Source organism: Lycium ferocissimum, chromosome 11 (genome assembly GCF_029784015.1).
Source record: "Lycium ferocissimum isolate CSIRO_LF1 chromosome 11, AGI_CSIRO_Lferr_CH_V1, whole genome shotgun sequence".
Lineage (NCBI taxonomy): Eukaryota > Viridiplantae > Streptophyta > Magnoliopsida > Solanales > Solanaceae > Lycium > Lycium ferocissimum.
In genome coordinates, this window is record NC_081352.1 from 12,311,742 (window position 1) to 12,334,482 (window position 22,741).

The 22,741-nt window shown below is 35.5% G+C and overlaps 2 protein-coding genes and 1 non-coding gene across 3 annotated transcripts; 2 read left to right on the top strand and 1 right to left on the bottom strand.

Annotated features, from left to right (window-relative positions):
• Window positions 1-359: 359 nt before the first annotated feature.
• Window positions 360-1,232, top strand: LOC132038045 (uncharacterized). The gene has a single exon (XM_059428771.1). The coding sequence runs from the start codon at window positions 360-362 to the stop codon at window positions 1,230-1,232; it is 873 nt and encodes a 290-aa protein (XP_059284754.1).
• Window positions 1,233-5,035: 3,803 nt separating this feature from the next.
• LOC132038714 (U1 spliceosomal RNA) lies at window positions 5,036-5,194 on the top strand. Its single transcript, XR_009410203.1, has one exon. It is a non-coding gene; the product is annotated as a U1 spliceosomal RNA (small nuclear RNA).
• A 5,406-nt stretch (window positions 5,195-10,600) lies between these two features.
• Window positions 10,601-21,345, bottom strand: LOC132036293 (uncharacterized vacuolar membrane protein YML018C). Its single transcript, XM_059426597.1, has 8 exons — window positions 20,863-21,345; window positions 18,886-19,284; window positions 18,510-18,727; window positions 16,117-16,187; window positions 15,926-16,027; window positions 11,538-11,655; window positions 11,303-11,438; window positions 10,601-10,996 (listed from the first exon to the last, which is right to left on the bottom strand). Exons 1-8 carry the CDS (start codon window positions 20,941-20,943, stop codon window positions 10,934-10,936), a joined length of 1,188 nt encoding a protein of 395 aa, XP_059282580.1. The 5' UTR covers window positions 20,944-21,345; the 3' UTR covers window positions 10,601-10,933.
• Between the last annotated feature and the right edge of the window lie 1,396 nt (window positions 21,346-22,741).

Genomic DNA, 22,741 nt, shown 5'->3' on the forward strand with positions numbered 1-22,741 from the left:
AACACTTCTCTTTCACCCCCTATCTTTAATGGAGAGAACTACCAAGTTTGGGCAGCGAAGATGAAAACATACTTAAAGGATCTTGGATTATGGAATTATGTCGAAGAAAACAACGCTCCAAGCCCTTTGAGAGCAAACCCAACTCTTCAGCAGATCAGAAATCATGAAGAAGAGATGGCAAAAGGTCCAAAAGCCTTATCTTACATTCATGCAGCAGTCTCAGAATCAATTTTTATGAGGATCATGGCATGTGAATCTGCAAAAAAGTTTGGGATATGCTGAAGCAAGAATTTCAAGGGAATAATAGGACAAGGTAGATGCAAATTGTAAATCTCATAAAAGAATTTGAGATGTTAAGAATGAAAGAGACTGAAAAGGTGAAAGATTATATTGATAGAATCATGAAAATTGTTAATCATGTCAGGCTGTTAGAAGAAACACTAGAAGAGAAGAGGATTGTTGAGAAGGTGATGGTGACGATTTCAGAAAAGTTTGAAGCGAAAATCTCCTCAATTGAAGATGCTTGGGATATGTCTCAGCTCACATTGAATGAACTTTCTAACGCTCTTCAAGCTATGGAGCGAAGGAAAGCTTTTAGAGAGGAAGAGAATTCAAGTGAAATTGCTCTTATAGTTGTTCAAAGGTCCAAAGCTCAATCTGATGGTGACTCAAAAAGGCAATCAAATGGAAGAAATGGCAAGGAGAAGAAGGATCAATATAACAACAGAGGGAGATTTCAAAGATCCAAGTCCCCACCTTGTCCCTATTGTAAAAAGACCAATCATGCGGAGAAATTTTGCTGGTACAGACCTGAAGTTCAATGTAGGGTCTGCAAGCAATTCGTTCATGTGGATAAGGTGTGCAAAACAAATCAAAACCAGCAAACTCAAGCGCAACCAGCTCAAGCCCAGCCAGCTCAAGTTACTGAAAATGCTAACTATCATGAAGAGAAGTTATTTGCTACTTCTACTGTTGGAGAATGCAATATAGCAGCTCAAGATGATGATGTGTGTCCTGTGGATAGTGGATGCACACATCATATGATATCTAACATGAAGATTTTTGAACATTTGGACAAAAAATATTTTTCCAAAGTCATACTTGGAGATGGTAGACTTGTAGATGCAAAGGACAAAGGAGCAGTTGTTGTTCAAACTCCCTTAGGTACAAAGCTTATAATTGATGTATTATTTGTTCCTGAAATTAGCCAAGGTCTTCTCAGTGTTGGCTAGTTGCTAGATAATATTTATGCATTGTTATTTAAAGATAAAGCATGTGAAATCGGTCAAAATGAATAACAGAAGTTTCCCACTTGATTGGAAACATGCTGAGATTGGAGCTTATGTCGGCATACAATCTGAAAGTTACATTTGGCATAAAAGGCTTGGCCACACCAATTTTAAATCTTTAAAAATGAAGCAAAATAAGGAACTTGTGACAGATATGCCTTCCATAAATGAAACCTCTAATGTATGTGGAGTTTGTCAAATTGGGAAGTTAAGTCAATCACTATTTCCTAAATCAAGCCTGGAGAGCTACCGAAAAGCTCCACCTAATGCACACTGATGTGTGTGGACCTATGAGCAATCCTTCTTATAGTGGCAACAAATATTTTGTTTTATTTATTGATGATCTTACGAGGTTTTGCTAGGTTTATTTCCTAAAACATAAATCTGAAGTATTTGTCGTGTTTCAGAAATTTAAAGCAATTGTTGAAAATCAATGTGGATCTTTGATAAAAATCTTAAGGTTTGATAATGGGGGTGATTTTACTTCCAATCAATTCAAGAAGTTTCTTTAGAAATCAAGAACTCATCATCAACTTACAGTCACTTACATTCCACAACAAAACGGCGTAAGTGAAAGAAAAAATAGGTCCATCATGAATATGGCTAGGTGTCTTCTATTTGAGAAAGGTTTGCACAAGGTGCTTGGGGCCGAAGCTGTGAATACTATGGTTTATCTTTAGAATAGATTGTCGACAAGAGATATTGAAGGGAAGACTCCGTATGAAGCATGGATTGGAACCAAGCCATCAATTGCTCATCTTAAAGTATTTGGCTGTTTCTGTTACTCTTACATTCCGGAAGTTAAAAGGGATATACTTGATCAAAGAGTCGATGTTGGAATATTCGTGGGATATAGCAAAAGAATTCTAAAGGCTATAGGATTTTTAATCATATTTCAAAGCAAATATAGATCAATAGAAGTGTTAAAATTGATGAGGATGTTGCATGGCACTGGAAGAAAGTGGTTGCTATCCCTTCTTTTCATATTATTTATCTAGAACAAATTGTCCAAGAAGAAGAATTAATTCCAGAGAAAGAGGATTCTGAGGATTTTGAGGTAAGAGGTACCAGATCAATTGAATATATATATATATATATATATATATATATATATATATAGCAGATGCAATGTAGCTATATTAGAGCTCGTGTAGACGATGCATAAATTCCGATTGAGGTGGTTGTAAAGGAGCTCAATATGATTAACAAGAATAATACATGGGTACTGGTACCTAGAACTCACGACAAGCAGATTCTTGGAACTAGATAGGTGTTCAAGATTAAGTTGAATTCAGATGGAACACTCAACAAGCATAAAGCAAGGCTAGTTGTAAAAGGGTATGCACAACAACATGGAATTGATTTTCTTGAAACCTTTGCACTTGTTGCAAGGTTTGATACCATCAGACTGCTTCTTGCAATAGCAACCCACCAAGGGTGGCAAGTGTTTCAATTGGATGTAAAATTCGCCTTCCTTAATGGGTTTCTTGAAGAACAAATTTATGTAGAGCAGCCTGAAGGTTTTAAAGGAGCTGCCAACCAGGTACATTTGTTAAGAAAAGCTCTTTATGTCTTGAAACAGGCACCTAGGGCCTGGTATACACGGATTGATAGCTACTTGCTGAATTTGCGGTTTAATAGAAGTTGCAATGAAGCAACTTTGTATATTAGACTTCAAAATAATGACTTTCTCGTAGTTTCAGTCTATGTTGATGATCTTTTGGTGACTAGCAGCAGCATAAAGTCTATCATGGCTTTAGAGAGCCAATGAAAAAGGTTTTTGAAATGAATGATCTGGGCAAGATAACTTATTTCTTGGGAAAGGAGGTTAATCAATCTTCTCGAGGAATTTTCATTTCTTAAAAGAAATATGCTAACGAAATATTAAAGAAGTGTTGTCTTGGCAAATGCAAACCAGTGAGTACACCTGCAGTTTACGGAGAGAAATTGATATAAGAGGATGAGTCTGGTTTGGTTGATGCTTCGATTTATAGAAGTTTGATTGGTTCCCTATTGCATCGGTCAGCCACCAGGCCTGATATTGTGTATGCAACAAGTGTGCTATCAAAATTTATGCATTCACCAACTGAAAATCACCTCAAAGCAGCCAAAAGAATTTTGAGGTACATTCGGAGTGCCATTGATTATGGTGTGTTTTATAAAAGAACCACATCTATGAAATTGTTGGGATTTACTAATAGTGACTGGGCTGGGTCACAAGATGACATGAAAAGTACTTCAGGATATTGTTTTACTCTCGGATCAGGTGTCATTTGCTGGCGCACAAAGAATCAAGGGTCTGTGGCTTAATAACAGCTGAAGCAGAGTATGTTGCTATCGCAAGTGCTGTTAATCAAGCCTTATGGTTGAGAAAAATATTGATTGAGTTGGGGTTTCAGCCAATAAAAGCAACAAAAATCCTTTGTGATAACAAATCTGCAGTTGCCATGGTAAAGAATCCGATCTTTCATGGAAAGACTAAACACACTAAAATCAAATATCATTCCATTAGAGAAGCTGAAAGGGAGAACGAAGTTTAAATTTTGCATTGTTGTGGTGAAGATCAACTAGCTGATATTTTTACAAAAGCACTACAGAAACAAAGATTTGAGCTTCTTAGAGCTATGCTTGGAGTATCCAGCAGCACTTGCATCAAGGAGGAGTGATGAAGGGTGTTGATTTTGTTTGTGATGCTAAGTGTTGTCAACTTAGCATTTTTGTCTTGATATTTTGTTGTAACTTTTGGATTATTTTGCTGTAAAGTTCTAGAAATCAGAATTAGATTTAATGTGTGGTGGAGCTTTATTTTAGCATAATATAAGGAGTCAATTTTCAGGATTTAAGGGATTTGATAGACTCCACTTTATGTACTCTTTGTATAAAATAACTTTTGCTGTATGAACTAAAATCAGCTCCATTTTTCTCTAGATTAGCTTCTTCTCTTCCATGTTTGTTTTTTCTTTTCCACCTTCAACTGGGAGTGGAACTAATTTTTTGTCAAACTAATTTCTTTTCTTGGTGGCATACGCCAATTTTTGGAGGGATCTCATTGTTGAGTCTCCCTAACAATTCTAGTTTCAGTCTTTTAAAGTGAATTCCCAAAAAGAACAAAAAAAAAAAGGCAGTTATTGCTGCAACTAGGAGTGGAACTAATTTTTATCAAACTAATTTCTTTTCTGGATAAGTAATACGCAACAATCTGAGAAGGGAAATATCTAATCAGTAAGGGAGTTCCTTCTGTGACTGATCTCATGGTTAAGCTTGATCCTTCCGTTTTCATAATCGTGAATAATTCACCCTATTATTTGTTAGAGATTTTGAAAATGATCTAGGATTTGAAGTTTATTATATACCCTACCTATCCAATGGATTTCTCAACAATTATATAGGGTTTTGACTAAAATTTATTGGATAGCGTTGGACTTGTACTTTCCATGCTAGCTCCGCTCCTGTTTGAAAACATTTTGAATGTAATCAAATTTTCAGCAGTAATAATGTGTTTTTGCTAATATCAGCCTCTAAACAACACCCTTAACCCAATGTGGAATCATGTTGGATATGGATTACATGATTTCCTCATATAAGAGTTCAGGAGAACAATTTTTCAAAGGGTGACATCACTTGCAAGAGAAGTGAAAAAACAAAAGGTAGTGGTTAATTAAGCATGACATGTCCCTCATCGACTGAAACATTAGTAAACCAAGAGTTGGAGGAGTATAAATGTATAGGGAGGAGCTTCGAGAAACATACTTACCTGGACGGGTCAATGGGTGACCAACAAGGCCCATGGCCAAGGTTGGTGAACTCCATTGCACTTTGGAGGGGTGCCTGTCTAAGTTCGGCCCAAGTGGTCGAGCCTACGTCATAATTTGTGGCAGCGGGGGCCTGCGTTCGCGCGGCTCCTACCCAATTCTTTAATGACACTTTACTTCTTTATGGGTTCGGTATTCTCAAAAATCACCAAATGAATCTAGCTAAAGGAGACCAAAATTTTATTAGTCGCTTCTATTTGAAATAAAAGGAGTAAGGCGAGAACGTGCAATTTAGTCAACAGTGGCATATACCCATTGTTTCATTTTTTGAAATTAGCTACACCTGTTAGTGAGAAGTATTCATAATAAACATGACAATTCAATAATTGTTATAAAATAATAAAACAAGAACAAGAATATTGTAGAGAAAGAGAAAAGAGAGGAGATATCTTTATTTCTCTTAAGGGATAGGAATACAATGAAGGGAACATCTCTATTTATGTAGAAAACTGACTTGGTCCCAAAGTTATTAACCCTAATTTCTCTCTTAAAGATAGACATCCATAATAAATGATATTTATCTATAACATGATAGACATCCATAAATAATAAATACATAATATTTATAACACTCCGCCTTGGATGTCTATTTGATAGATAATGTGCCTCATTATAACCTTACTAGAAAAAATTCAGTGGAAAAAATTCTAATGAAGGAAAAAGAGTACACATTTCTGATACTACGCATTTTGGTTGCCTCATTAAAAACCTTACCAGGAAAAGCCAACTGGGACAAAACCTTGGTTAAGGGAAAAAGAGTACAGCGCGTATTAACTCCCCCTGGTGAGAACATCAATCCAAAACTTGAATCTTTGCATTCCAGTCTTGTGGACCATCTTCTCGAAAGTTGCAGTTGGTAGAAACTTTAGTGAACAAATCAATCATATTATCACTTGAACGAATCTTTTGCACGTTGATATCACCATTCTTTTGGAGATCGTATGTGAATAACAACTTTAGTGAAGTATGAATTTATCGTCGTGATGATATCTTTGGTACAATATCATGGACGATATATCATTTGTATCGGTTCACAATATGACATAACTTATTGAGATCTCATCACTTTCATTATTTTAGGTACCTAAACCTCTCATGAGGTTTCATGAAGTGTCATGTCGTATGCTCTTCAAGAGCACATTACCTCCTTATTATGACCATTTTGATCATTTGCTCCTCTCCCTTTTCAACGATTATTTCATTTGGAACCGGTTGATCTACCATGCTTCATGCATGTTGTATACTTTATCCTTCAGGGACATTAATATTGATAGGAGCATTTTGCAGCTAAAATATGAAACTAGTTTTGGGTCAAAGAAATGCTTCTAGCATTTAACTTGAATCACTTTTTGAATGAGGATCATACTAATGATAATTCACAACATATTTCCTAGCTACTTATTCTCTCCCCCTTATGTTAGAAAAACTAACATACATCCCATCTTCTCTATGGGAATCCATCTTTGTGCATCATGGTAGATTAATTAATTATATACCACACATAAAAAATTGTTAGATGGAAATATCTGGTGCCTAACCCTGAACCATGTGAAGGGAGAATTAATCATAATTTATTGGTCTGAAGCATACAAGTGATGTTTTATACAATATATCATATCTCAGACCAGCACATGAAGCTTTGTTCTCATAAGCAATGATTTAGCTATTTAGTGGAGGCATTTAACGACAAACCAGCTTGGATATAAACCAGCATTATCAAGATGGATTCTCTTGATTACATATTCTGAGAATTGTGCTCTTAATTCAATTGTTTTGAGTAAGTAATTTTGTAAATGTCAAACTGCGGGTTGACAATAAATGCACAAGTGACCATCTCATTGATGCATCTATTTAACATATCACATAATAGGTGAACAGGTCCATATTCAACTTTTATATTTTTCCAGAATTTAGGGAAGTCAATCCCAACATTAGCCGGTATAATCAACTTATCATGAGAACAAGCAACAAAAATAATTTCTTGAAGAATCTTCTAGTTCTTCAATATATGTCAAATATTCAATCTGCACATCATATTTGAATCGGGATGCCCATACCGCTCATGCCGAATAATAAAATTATTTATAATAGTAAACTTCAAGTTTACCATGCCATGTGTATTTGTTTTAGTAAACTTCTGGTTTACTTATGAAATGAATTATTTTTTGTACCAATAAGCTTCTGGTTTACCATGACATGTGATTTCATCATGCTTATATTTGTGTAGTATAATTTGGAGAATAAAGAGGGTAACCATTCACATACATACTTCTTACCCACTATGATTTTGAAGATAATTAATCCTCCAATCATTTATAGCTTCAATATGATAGCCGTTTACTTTAGTAAACTTCGGGTTTACTACAACTTGTATTTCAATCATAACAACTTCGTATATTACAATCTAGAACGAATTACAAATAGTATATAAGATCTTCAGGAGCCTTTAATTTATTCTCCATAATCACATATCGTTTGGACACTACTAGTGCCATGATCTTCTAGATAAATAGTTAGCTCTTCTGGAGCCCTTAATTGATTTTGTATTATCAAATATTACATTGACATCGCTGATGTCATGACAACAAACATTGCAACCAAATGAATATTTAAAGACATTCTTAAATTCATACATGACAAAAAGTAAATTACTATCATCAACGTCTATGGTAAATATTCCCTTCAGGGAGAATACCCATTATCATATTTATATGATCCACCTCAACAACACTTTAAAGGTCAAGTGCGCCTCCACTTTGTACTCCTCTCTTTTGATGGAGGATTTATATAATTTATCAAATTAGGTCGCACGACAACTGCGTGCCCCATGACATTTCGTACCACTTTGAGGCAAAATTACCTTCACCTTTTGTAGGATCATTTTGAGAACCCATAGTGTTCTTTCTTTTATAATTACCACAATGATGCCTATTATTTTGTCCCTTGTCACGTCCACGTTCATTCATACGGATACAATAATTATTTTGTCATCTTTCAGACTTATCATATACTGCTACCACATTCACTTCAAGGAATGGAGCAAATTCAAAGGGGAACATTAATTTGCTCAGTCATCATTATATCATCAATATAGTGCATCGGGACTTAAACCCACGTCTTATTCATATAACCAAACGTCTTATTCATATAAAGGCGTTTTTGGCCACAATGCAATGGGACTTGAATCCAAAGATCTTATATTATCATCATAGTGCACCGAGACTCCCTAGATGTCTTACCCTCTTGATGCGGGGGACTTAAATCCACCGTCTTATGTTCAACCAGTGGCATAATAGGCCAAAGGGCATAAGTGAATTAAATTTCAACAAGATATATAAAATATAATCATTCCAGGAGACATTTTTTTTTCTCGTATATTTATAAAAACTCTATGAGAGTTCAAGTGAGCCAATCAATGTCCAACATCTTCAATGGTAACTATATCAAGCCTATAAAAATATTACTAACCTCTTATTATCATAGGCAAAATCCATCTAAGTTATTACATCAAACTTTTGTGACATAAGCTATATAATGGGAGGAGCAGTCTTTGAAATAGCTCAAACTAATGTCAGTTTTATATTTCAAAGATGCTAGTACAATAACAAAATTGCAAGTCACTGTATTATGACAGAAAAATTAGTAATTATCAAGTTAAGGTAATAATTACACTTCATAAAGTAAGACCAATATGTCAACTCCAAAATAGATTCTCTAGTCAAGTTTGTCATCTAGAAATACTCCCTTACAATCCATACTTAGTTTTAGCAAATTGAGATACTTAACTTGAACCTCAAAGTATCATTACTGTTGCTTTTTTTTTTTTCTTGTATGTTATCAAACAATACTCCCAACAAATAAAGTAAAGGACTATTCCATTTGTCGCATTTAATATTTTGTTTTGAAATCCAAATTTATAGTTACCGCGATAGCAAATAAAAATATTTTTTCCAGCTACATAAGCCATATCATCGGTTAAAATCATAATTTTACCCATAAATCTTAACACGCAAGGGAGACAATTAATCAAAGTTCATAAACCAACAAGAGTCGTGATAACTTCACAATCAAACACGCGTCCGTTTTTATAAGCTTTTTATTACATACTGTCACATTCACTTCAAGTAATGGATCTGTATTTATAACATTTATCAAAGGTTCTCATTCTTCAGGAATGGAACAAAATCATCTCTAAGTGTTCTGAGCATATCAAATTATGATAGCTTAATACCTCTTTTAAGATGTTGCTACTTCAGGAGCAAATCAAGGTATCCATATAACGTAGAGTATTTTCTCTAACATATCTCCAATTGTAATCACAATATGCCTATAATAATATTACCACTTCTGGTGATTATAGGCGTAAATGAATTTAACCTCAACAACGCTTGGGAAATATTATCACTTCTGGTGATTATATATTCTTGTAAACTCTCATTTAGCCATTAAGGGATATAAAATTAACATCATAATCCCTCTTAACGATTTTTTTTCTTCAGGAACAAATTTAGACATAAATGGTCCAAAACCAATTAGGTTCCCTCGAATCCGATGAACCCAACAAAGTTGATATTATTAGTAGCAAAAGACAAGCAACATAAAGAACTACTAACCTTCCTTATCCCAGTAAAGGGTTCGTAGCTTCAATTACTTCATTCTCCTTCGATGCTTTAAAAGGTACTTGCTCGAGATGGCAGAGTCTCGTGCTGATAACGTGTTATAAAATAATAAAACAAGAACGAGAATATTGTAGAGAAAGAGAGAAGAGAGGAGATATCTTTATTTCTCTTGAGGGATAGGAATACATTGAAGGGAACATCTCTATTTATAATAGAAAACTGACTTGGTCCCAAAATTATTAACCATAATTTCTCTCTTAAAGATAGACATCCATAATAAATAATATTTATCTATAACATGACATCCATAAATAATAAATACATAATATTTATAATAATAATGAACTTTTGACCACGTGACTTATAAATAAGTTGGGAAAGATCGAAAGTGCTTCAATTTGGCAAAGTCAAAGGCCTACATCTGTTGAAGTGATAAAAATGGACAAAAACTGCTCAAACTTTTAATGAATTTTTTAACTAAATCTGTCACGGTTCTGTTAGACTGTACATCAAATATTGTAAAGGAACATATGTATTCTGGGATTTATAAGGACAAAACTATCAAACCCCAAAACTTAAATAACCATTTCACCTGAAAACTTATTGAATTGGCGTTCATTTCAAAATTTCAACCTCCAATACGGCTTCCTACATCTTTGGTTCTTTTATTTTCACGTGCTCGAGTTGAAATACTAATTGGTGAAAGTCTGAAAGAACTGAAAATAACTTGTCCTGAGCGTATGCTTATTCTAATTACTCAGATTTTACTTTCCATGTCTTGAATGAGAAAAGGAAAACAATTATGAGTTGTTTATAGGTAGGATGAGACCCCTTATAAAAACATGCTTTTCTATCACTATTGGTGATGAACAGGGCAAACTACGCATAAAATGAATGGTACTAGTTATTAATTGACTTGGATGATGAAGACCAGTACTGAATTGAACAGACATAATTTCATCACCCAATATTTACACGGCTAAAAATTGACAACTTTGAGAAAGAATAATCAAAAGAATCAAAACGGGAAGAAAAAAAAATGACATTTGGGGATCAAAAGGTTAATAATCTGGGACAACAACGAATAAATTTTAAAAAAATCATTTGCAGTCACATAAGAGTGGTATAGTGGTCATCTTTCTTTCTTCTTTCCATACGGCATAGGCATATATCAAAGATATTTTGTATTGAGCTAAGGGAAGCCCACCAAATGTCATAGTCCCATAAGTTTCGAAATCCGGTCTGCTATATTAGCTATTACAAATCCTGCAAATACCTGCAATCAACCAAGCCCAAAATCATGTTTTCCCTTGATTAGTAATGCCTCCTTAAAGATAGAAAACGAGTCAAAAACCAGTCATTTGAGCATTGCAAGAAAAAAGAATTGGAGTAATTATAAAAGAGAGACTCCAACTACAATATGGAGAAGTTTTAATTTTTTTTTCTGGTCCATTCCTAGCTAAGCTACAACGGGTACTGCATCCGGCTTTTCAATCCGGCTTTTCAATAAACACAATGACAGGATAGAACTCAAATTTTAGTGCTGCAATCAAGTTTCCTTTTTCTGCAATAATGTTGTTACCTGTGCTGAGCCAAGAATGTATATAGCAGAATAATGACGTCCATGAATCACCATGTCAGCCACCATTGCAAGTGGAATTGTGAGAGACATGCCGAGAGTTGCAACTAAAGGAGTTGTCCAAACAACACACAGTGCCCTAATTAGAAGAAGAAGAAGAAGAAAGCAAGTTACAGGTAGAGTTGATAAAGCAGAGGTGATGAGTATGTATGGGTGGTGGATAACTAATCTTTCATACCAAAAGTAATCTGAGAGAACACTCCCTACAAGTCCATTGGCTAAAACAACTTCATCCAGTTTAGCAGAATGAGGTATTGTGAACTTGGGTTCAATCCCTAGCGCAGTCAATGGCCATACTGGAAAGAAGAAAAAAAAAAGAATGTAATTTCACATAATAAATTAGTTTATAAAGACATTAGAACTCAATAATATAGAAGAATAAAATCAACTGTTTATCATCACAATTTTCATATTGTGGATACATTAAAAATTAAACCCCTTGTCGAATCATCTCTATTAAGATATTAAGAAGATGCATAATTGCATTACTTCTTTATGAATGCAGCGGGAAAAAAATCTATCAGGTCATTGTTACGTGTCATCAGACTTCAAAACATCTATTATTATATCGCATACAACTTTAAGCAAGTTTTGGCAAAGATGTGGCAGAGGCTGTTCAAGAGTTTTTTGATAATGCAAAAAATCTGAAACAACTGAATGCCAGTATGCCACAACTATAGCTTTGATCCCTAAAGTGCCATGTCCCATCTGTGCAAGTCAATATAGACCAATATCCTGTTGTAATGTACTCTATAAGTGCATTTCCAAAATGATATGTATCAGGTTGAACCAGATCCCCTAGACTGGTAGCTGATACACAGGCAACCTTTGTCCAAGGAAGATCTCTAGTGCATAATGTGTTGATATGCCATGATTTGTTTAGGCACTACAACAGGAAGACTACACCAAGATGTATGATGAAGATTGACCTTAGAAAAGCTTATGATATGGTAAGATGGGACTTCATTGAAGAGATGCTGTATGGGTATGGATTCCCTCCAAAATTTATTCAATTAATAATGATGTGTGTGACTTCCACTAAGTTCTCAGTTAATGTGAATGGTGAAGGGTATGGGTATTTTGATGGTAAGAGGGGACTCAGGCAAGGTGATCCAATTTCACCACTACTATTTGTGATGGTGATGGATTATCTGTCCAGAACTTTGAGCAAAATGGCACTTCCTCCAGACTTTAGGTCTCATCCAATGTGCAAGGGTCTGAAGCTTACACACCTAGTGTTTGCTGATGATCTTATGTTGTTTTGTAAGGGCACTGCGAACTCACTTAGGAGGATCATGGAGGCATTGACTCACTTCTCAGAGGTCACAGGACTGGAGGCTAATCAGGACAAATCAAATCTATTCATAGCGGGTATAGATGATGAAACTAGGGAGAAAATACAGGAGATTACAGGATTCAGCTTGGGTGAGTTTCCAATGAGGCATTTGGGACTACCACTTTCTCCCAAGAAGTGGAATATGCAGGATTGCCACCAGTTGATAGTGAAAATTACAGAGAGGATTACAGCTGCTTCTGCTAGGCATCTCTCATATGCAGGGAAACTTCAGGTGATCAACTCAGTCCTGTTCTCTCTTTATAATTTCTGGGGAGCAGTTTTTATACTCCCTCAGAGTGTGGTGAAAGGGGTGGATAAGTTGTGTAGAGATTATTTGTGCGGTAGTGATGAAAATCAGAGAAAGGTGGCCCTTGTTGCTTGGGAGAAAGTTTGTAAACCTAAGAGATATGGGAGGCTGAATATAAGAAGCTGACAGATTGGAACACTGCATCTGTGGGCAAACTGATATGGTTGCTCAATGCAAGGAAGGAAGTTCTTTGGGTGATATGGTTGCTCAATGCAAGGAAGGAAGTTCTTTGGGTGAGATGGATCCATGGCGTTTATATGAAGCAGAACCTGGATATATGGACACATATTCCTCCATCAGATGGTAGCTGGTACTGGAGAAGATTGAACAGGGTGAAACTTGGCATGATCAACTGGTATTCACAGGGGCAGTTTACTCTTAACTGTTAATGGTAAATACTCAGTGACAGGAGGTTATCTGAGCATGGTGGATTAGACTCTGAAAATGGACAGTGCTAGCCTAGTGTGGAGTTCAGTTCTGCTGCCAAAGCACAGGTTTATTACATGGTTAACAGTGCAAGGAAGACTGCTTAGTGCTTACTAAGGAAAGGATGGGTGGAATGGGCATTTCTTGCAATAGTGCTAATTGTTGCGTATGTGATGAGGACGTGATAGAGAATTCCCATCATTTGTTTGTAGCTTGTCCTTGGACAAAACAACTCTGGAGTAGTATTACTAACTGGATTGGTCAAGATATGCAGTTAGAAGAACCTCACATCATATTGGGGTTGATTGGTACGAAGCATTGGAGGAAGATGAAGAAGGAACTTATGGCTGCTGCTGTAGGGGTACTCATCTACCACACGTGGGAGGCAAGAAACTGGAAGAGTTTTAGGCATCAAAGTGTACATATAGAGTAGGTTTTACAGCACATACAGATAGAAATCAGAGTAAGGATAGGCTTATTTCAGGCTTCCAAAAAGTATAGGAATAGTAGTTCAGTGGCACAAAGGATTTTGTAATTAGTTTTGCTTTGACTTTGAGGCCTTGGTTTCCCCTGGTACTCTTCCTGGAAGGTGACTAGGGGAGTAGGGTGCTCATTAGGGTGTAATTGATTGTTTGTTGGTATGGTAATTGTTCACATTGGTTACCAAAAAAAAAAAAACACTTTAAGCAAGTAAAGACAAAGAAAGAGAGCAACTTTAAAGACATTTAGATCATTCTCAGTTGGAGACAAATAAAAGAGCAACTTTAAAGACATTAATATCACCCCCCCTGCCAGTGATAACTATATTGTCAACTTAAACTACCAAGTAAATCCATAGATTTGGACCAGAATGTCGATGGAAACATAATGATCAGCTTCACTACGAGTCATCCCAAACTCTTGAATAACTGTGTTGAACTTACCAGACCAGGCTCGTGGAGACGTTTCAAACCATAGAATGACCAGCACATCAAAAACACAAGACCCCTGGACTCTACTGGAGCAACAAGTCTGGTGGTTGGTCTATATAAATCTTGTTAACAAAAGGATCTTGGGCCTAACTTAACCCCAAAAGCTGGCTCATGCATTAATGATTGCCCAAAACCATCTAAGGACCCATCCAGATACACGACCACCCCCCCAAAAAAACCGTGCTTAGGACAGACATCTAGAACGTGGACAATATAACATGGGGCTCAACATCGGATAAACCAAGAATTGGGATGGGTCTTGTCTGATACCAAATGAGAAAATAAGACATGGAATAATTGAGTGAAAACTTAGCTTGATTATTACCTGAAGCTGCTGCAAAGTTTAAATATAGAATGTACGAGTGGTAAAATAGGAAAAAATCAATCTACTTAATTCTACTAATCCTAATTGATGTACAGTATCATTACTGTTTTTTTTTTAAACAAGCTACATCTTAGATTTCGATGCACTAAATATATATTGTTAAAGAACTAATTTCCAGGTGAATGACATCAACAAACAAGAAACCGAAAGAGTGACATCCAGTGCGATGAAGCCCGACTCTCGTTTGTGGCCAGGAGTCCTGCTTGATGCTGGCAATTGGAAAGTGATGCCCAAGTTATACTATACTAGCATCCTATTAAACCATTTTTTACTTGTAAAAATCAATAATGCACCATATCATGTAATCTTATATAGCTCTAGAGTAGCGTGACATTTAGAAAAAAATTCCAAAACTTAAATGTGTAAATAGGAGCACTGGTAACCCCAGTCACTAATAGCAAATAATAGGTGAACAGCTAAGTTGGAGCCAAACTGAGCAACATCACACATTTATTGTGACATTAAGTACTATAGTGGGGAGTCCATTTTCTTAATCATTGTCCCATAAACAAAATTGTTGGCAACACATGTAAGTTATGAAAAGAAAGAATATCCAGCATTTTGAGGTCCAAAGTCCAATAACATCATATATTAAGGCAAGTGTCTGACTACAACTAGTCACCATTTAAATTGCAAACCAATATGTCAAAGGAAGTGTCTGACTACAAATTTATCAGTAGCTTTGGGGATAAATTGATCAACCAACTACGAAAGTAATCAGAAAATCAGAGCTGACTTCATAACTTGCATTTGACTAGATATACCCACCCAAATTCCTATATGACACATACTGTAGCCAGAAGATTGCAGCTTAAGTATGAGACCCTGTCCTATATTATAAGTTTCTAACCTACCTAAGCATGGCTTATCTGATAACAAAACAGCTTAATTTATAGCTGTCTTTATCAGATTTTTATCAGACAGAACAAACTATACGGGAGTCTCATCATATAGCACCTTTTCCAGTTTACAAGCTTTAAACATGTTTTTCTCTCAATCTCAAACCTGAACTGGAAAACTTGGTGGAAGAACTTTTTCAGACGAAGACAACAAAGCATTCCAAAGTGCAAATGGAAGACACTGCATGTTATGTATACAAATCAGAAATACTTAACATTAAGGAAAAAGGATCAAATCTTACCAAGCCACCACATGGTCACAAGGGTGCACAAACCTATATACCCGAACAATTTTTGCATATCTACTCCTTTTCCTTCCTCACCAGAGAACTTTTTAAGCAGCACTGCAGAACATTAGGAAAAACATTATCCATCTCATGATATTGTACAGCTAACACTTTGGTATCAAGACATAATCCAGAAACAGCCTAACCAGTGAACACGCCATACGACATCGCCGAAAGAAGGCCGAAGAGATCCCCAAGGAGAGAACGTTCGCCACTTCTTTAAAAGAAAGAAAAAGTTTAGCTATCAGTCAACACCCTGAAATACAGTTGAAAGGAACAACAATGAAACAACAGAGAATTTAGGACCTGAAGAAAATCCAAAAAATTCTATCAAAAAGAAGATGCAGTTTTATGTCGTGATTAGAAATTAAAGCATAAAAAGATTGATGTCTCAAGTTTCTTTACAACAAGTTATACATATATTTTTGTGCTTGCCATTACTTAGAAACTCTAAGCACCCTATTAGAGCAAGGCATGCGAAATTAAACTGACTTGTTGTCTCTAGCAGTCAACTAACTAGAAGCCACCTATCCCGCACTACTTAAAGCCTTCATAAACTCATATTTCATTTCTATTTTAAGACATCCTTGTGTCGGTGAAGATTCTATTGATGATCAAGAAAAAACTACGAAAAACACTGCAAATTTCTAATAATCCGGATACGCGAAAGAACCGATGGAATCCCTAATTTCTTCCAATCTGTACCAGCAAATGTAGACTTTCTCTACTGGGAGTCAACAGCGGAGGTGTATGAGTTGAGAAAGCTCATTAACTTGAATTACAGTTTTTACCCTATGTGTCGATGAACTCCTTTATCAGTCCTTGTATTTCCATTTTCCAATGTTGCATACTTAGCCTTGAATTTCCAGATGGAACCCTAATAGTCCATATCCTAGCAAATCATCAAAAGGAAAATGAAGAAATTGAAATCCTTAAAGTTGATAGGTACTTAAGTGTTTCAACTTTCAGTACGGAAGGAGAAAGAATACTAAAGCTTTTGTTTTAGAACAGAATGCAAAAGAAAGCACAGGAAAAGGAGAGGCTGAAAAGGAACCTAAAGAAGCTTGGAAATAAAAAGGTAATGCAATCTACAAAGAGAGAAAAATGAAGGCGTAACTATTCCCCCCCCCCCCCCCTTCCAGGCTTGCACTCCCCACCACCCTACGCTCGCCCTTGGCCATCCTAGTGGCTCTTTCAGTTTGACTGCTATCTGCCATGTGCCTCGCACTTATCTGATTTCCTGCCCTGCGCAACAGCTTACAACCCCACTGCTCATCCCCAGAAACACTTCCATCTCTTACTCTCGAACCACTCCTCTCCCTCGATAGCACCTATGTTACTCGGACTCTTCATTTTCGGTGCCGCACCCGTGTCGACACGACAGGGGTGTGGGATCCGTACCCGATCTGGTCAACCGATTTTGGATACTTTGACCAAAATCGAAACGGAAATTCTGAACAGATTCAATGATTTCTTTAATCAAAACTAAAGCTAAGGCGAAATTGAAGGAAATGGAATACCTTGTTTATAAAAATTTCTATGTCACTCTGTTTCCTTTTGTCTCCTTTGGGGATTATCCTCTTGATCAATATTTTTTCCTCAAGTTTTCCACAGAATATTCCATAATTTAGGTTTTACAACTCTATTTTTAGATATTTGAATTTTTTTAGCCGAATCCCCGCACCCGTATCCATAACTGGATCCGTATCCCCGAATCTTAAAGTTTAGATCATGAAGGATCCGACATCTAGATCCGCACCCGTATCGGACACCCGCACCCGAGTCCGAGTAACTTAGGATAGCACCAATTTTTCTCATCCAACCATTGCAGCTTGCTTGCCCCTTTCCCAGCCAAAAAGGGTGGAAACTCCCTTTACCCTCTTCCCTGTAGTCGTGTTGTGGATTTAGTTCATTGAACAGTTATAAATACTAAATTAGTGCTTCCTTTACTGCTACTTAACTTGTTTTGCTAAAACACATGAGCAATTACAACAAAATTGAAGACTAAATGTGCTGCAGCAGGATCCCCATGTCATATGAGTTTGAATTATGAAAGCCCAAAGTGCACAAAACCTTTATATTAGTATTGTTAGTAAAGTTCCAAAAACAGATAAAGGACAATATATAGCTGAAACATATGTTCATAGGAACGTTATGTTAGGAATATGAGCTGTTTCCTAATCTCACCTACATTTATCAGTCGCCTATGACCAACTTATAGCAAATCTACTTCTTTCTATTCTTCTTCATAATTGAGCCATTGACTCTAATTTTGCCACCTATAGCTGGAAGTGTCGATGTCATATATTAGCCAGAAAGAATCACAGAGCAAAACAAATGCAACAAGACAAGTACAATATGTAAATTATTCAAACGTAGACAAATGTGCGTCAAAAGAAACTCAATTATGACTTTTTACACCAAATACAACTTCAATCAACAACTAAGAGACCTATATTGAACTCAATAAAACCTAGGTGCAACAGAAATACAATTAAAGTAGTTCCAGTCAAGTCAATGAAGTGCAGGAATGTCTTACGAGGAAGAGTTCAACTGAGATTCATCAGTCGCCCATGTTTTTCCTAGAGTGGTCATGACAACACCAGACATGCTAACAAAGACTGCAACTACTTTGGCCATATTTAAGGAATCTTCACCAAGTATTACACCAACAAAAAGAGTGAACAATCCCGATGTAGAAGATAGTACTGTTGTGCTTGCAACACTTGTATGTTCAAGTGCTGCATTTGACAGGTACTGCACAAAAAAACAAAAGACACAAATAAGCTCAGACAATTGACTTTTCTAGGAAAGAAGTTTCTCTTCTCTCTCTCTTTTTTCCTTTCTGTTCACCTGGGAGTCTTCCCCTTGGAAAGGCAACAAACTACAAGCATAACTAAAGTTGACTTTCATACCTCGGTTATAAACCAGAGAGGAGCAAGAAAGAATCCATAACGAGCAATTTGCCAGGTGGTTATCTCTTTTCCATTCTTTGAATCATCAGAATTACCATTGCATTTAGCAACAAGAGGTCTTCCTTCTTCCTCGGCAGAAAGATTTTCTTCACTGTCTTTTCTGTCTATTGATTTCAGGATTTCAATCTCGAACACTTTCTGTACTGTGTGCTTTAAAGGAGAACTATGTCTCGTATATGATTCATTGCCAGTTCCAGTATTTTTATCAGTTCTACTAGCGCGTCTCTTCAGCAAATCGCATATCCAATCCTTAAGAAATGCTACAGGGAGATAAATTACCAGCAAAGAAGCTCCAAGGTATGTGATTGCAAATGGCTGCTTATATTCTGAGAAAATGCCCTGTCACGGTACATAAACAGTAAAAATATTTCAATTCATAGTTATAGCAGGTTGCACCATGTTCACCCATGCAAATTTTAAATTCAGTAATTCAATGCATTTAGGATTATGCAGGAACATTTTTTGTCAAATTACTACAGAGAATTACAACCCCAAAAGGACCCAATAAGTAGTTTCTAGAGATTAAAAGGTCTTAGGAAGTACTGAACTTATTATCTCTATAGTATATGATGCATCTTCTACAATAATCACTCGCATGGACACGTACAGTTGTTTACAAAATACAAATTAGTCTATGACTCTTCCTAATATGAATTTGACCTTTGAGAAGCAAAAATGGGCAATAAAATTGGGACTAGTGAGTTTTTTTCTTGTGCAATGTCATTAATGTGTTTATACAACATAAAAACACTTGGGCTCAAGAGTAGAGGGACCTAGTCAAACATGTGAGATACAGTGAAAGTTCTGGCAATAGGCTATAATGACAAATTGCCTGAGAACTTGAGCTTATGAAAACATAGCTTTCAAGGCAGTAACGATAAAGTCAACACTTTTTGGGGGGATAAATAGGATGAAGTCAATGCTTCAAGACTCATAGATAGGTAATTCAAATTAAGCATCTTAGCATCCAAGTTCTTTTCATGTTTGTAGCATTCTTAGATATCTGTTAAAGCATCATCATAGTCACAGCTATAAGATAGAGATGATTCCCTGCTAATTCTCAGCAATGTTTTCATGAGCTATCAATGACATGAAACATACAATGCGTTAAACTTTTGAACGAGGATAAGCAACTCATATGAATCACTTGACAACTACTTGAACACCACATCCTCTTTCATCATAATGCAAAATGCCAAATGCTGAGCAAAGTACCTTAGGTACATGCCTAAGCAAGTATTGTGCATTTTTGAATAAATAACGAATGTAACCAACAGTCCTATCCCCTTCCTCTGAAGAATGATGGATGAAGCCGGATCAGAAGAAGAAAAGGAGTATCCTAAATCATGTCTGAATGACCCAGCATAGGCTTGTTACTTTTGGTAAAATAATAACTAAGCAAAAAGTTAACTGTACACTAAATTGATGTTCTTATTACTGTTATCGAAGCAAAGAAATTGGTGTTGTATGCAAGCAAGAAAATGTGCTATCAGATTTCTAGCTACAAGGCGATTTGTGCGAAATTGTACGAGCACAGAATAAACTCTTTGTCAGTAACCATCCACATAATAAGCTGTTCATAAAAAAGTCAACTGACTGATAACTTCATCCCTTATTCTGCATTGTCTACCTATCTGATTGGGATATACAAATCTTAACATTAAGACATCTCAATGAACAATTACGCAGAAAACGCAAATTAGTTGGAATCAATCAACATTTCCATCCATATGGATTCTATTAATATTCATCTTATATTGACTATTTTTATGCTGGCTTCAAAACTAAACAATAAATATCATTATGGAAAGATTAACAAAAAATGCCGAAGTTCATCACTTTTGTAACTTGCTACCAAATTTGAATATATCCGAATAGAAAACATAAAGACAAATGCATAAAGAAAGAAAATAAGACCTGGGTAACTTCAGCAGAGGTGACCCAAATAACCACAACAGCTGAAATAAGGAAAAGACCAGCCTTGTATCTCCAACCCATCACAAAACAAAAAGAAATAACTCAAAACCCAGATGGTTATTCAATAATAATACAAAAAGATCCAAAGATCTGAGCTTTTTAGTTTTTTCAATTTGTCCCAAACGTAAAAAAGACTCTTGAAGAACACAAATCTGGCCCACCGGCTAGATAGGATTGTTAGGTGTATGAATTAATTTATTATTTTATCAAGTAGAACATGAATGCTGAGTTACTACGTTTTTAGGACAAAGATGGGGAGAAAAAAAAAGCCAATTATATAGGAAATAATGGAGGGAAAATCTTTCTGGCAATGTCAAATTGTCAATTGTCATAATACTCCTAATTAGTTAGAAGGGTCATGCTCATTTCCTCTTAGGTTCTTTCTATTTCTAGTTGTCGGTCAACCGGCTCTACTGGATCTCAATATTCAGTTTTTTTCTGAGTTATTCTATACTAGTCTCACGAGGCAGTGCTAATCCCGAGCCCAACTCCAAATATAAAAAGTAATATTTTAATTAAAAAATATAATTTATATTGATAATAATTAAACTTCAAATAAGTAGATTTTCAATATATAAAAGCAAAACTTTCATTTAACTCCTTTAACATCTTAACTTCATTTTGATGAAATTATTTACTTTAAATTAAATGCGGAACCATAATTTGAAATATATGAGTTTCGAATCCTAATTTTTATAGTTATTTAGTTCTAAATTAATAATTTATACATATTTAATGAACTTTTACGACAAATGCAGAATTTGAACCAAAGTGCTACCGAATCTCATCAAATAGGTTGCTGACACTCTAATTCCGCCCTACTTCAAATTCATTTTGTGTTTAAAAGATTAATTTTAATTAACCAAACAAGAGATTTTAAAGATAATCCGATCTTGACTGATAATATTATCTTCATTTTCAACATTATATGGCATCATTTAATAGTTTTTAAAACTATATGAAAATCAATTTTGTATTAATCTTGGTACACACATATGAGCTCATTAAAGTATAAATATAAAGTAAAAGAAATGCCTACATATGAGTAAAAGAATTTTCAGAAATTCACAAATTTCATAATACAAATATAAAGTAAAAGAAATACTTACATGTAAAAGTCTATAATAAGCAACAAATGAAAAAAAAAAAAAAAAAAAAAACAAAGAGCAACAAGAAGCAAGAAGATCTAGCGAAGAAATGAGTATTTTTTAGGTTAATAGATAAAATCAATAGAAGAAAGCAACAGGGAAAATAAAGTGCAGCGGATGGGGTTGTTTCTCCCTTAATCAGAGGTCTCGGGTTCGAGCCTGAGTTTGAAAAAATTCTTGGTAGGGAGCACTTCTCCCGATTGAGCCCTATGCGACGCGAATCTGGATTAGGCGAGCTCCAATCCGGGTACCGGATAGAAAGCAAGTAAATAAGGCAGAATGTTCGATAGTTTTTAAAAAGTAAACCATAAGAACAAAAAATAAATTTGACTTTAAAAAATAAGATCAGGACCTAGAAGTAATTAATTGAAAAGTTTAACATTTTTTTAAAAAGTTTTGTGAGGACTACAAAAGCCCTTTTGTAGTCCCTTATATAAAATAGTAATTTAGAAAGTAAAATAATCCCTCCTTCCTAAATATTAATTGTTTTTAAAGTAACTAATATTGATTAGAGTATAATTAATTGGAGAGATAAGGGTAATGTGGTAAAAATACACTTTTATTTATGAGTTCTTAAAGGGCAGAAGTACTCCATTTTCTTCAATTTCTATTACTAATACTCCTTTGTGAAAAAAAAAATACTAATTCTCCTTCGCTCCCAATTAAGGTGT

Excerpts from the sequence above, each read along its gene's own strand:
- LOC132038045 (XM_059428771.1), top strand. The coding sequence starts at position 360 with ATGAAAGAGACTGAAAAGGTGAAAGATTATATTGATAGAATCATGAAA.
- LOC132036293 (XM_059426597.1), bottom strand. The coding sequence starts at position 20,943 with ATGGGTTGGAGATACAAGGCTGGTCTTTTCCTTATTTCAGCTGTTGTG. Across the intron at positions 16,188-18,509 it reads TCTCAGTTGAACTCTTCCTC|AAGTGGCGAACGTTCTCTCC; the intron begins GTAAGACATTCC and ends TTTCTTTTAAAG. Across the intron at positions 16,028-16,116 it reads GTCGTATGGCGTGTTCACTG|TGCTGCTTAAAAAGTTCTCT; the intron begins GTTAGGCTGTTT and ends AATGTTCTGCAG.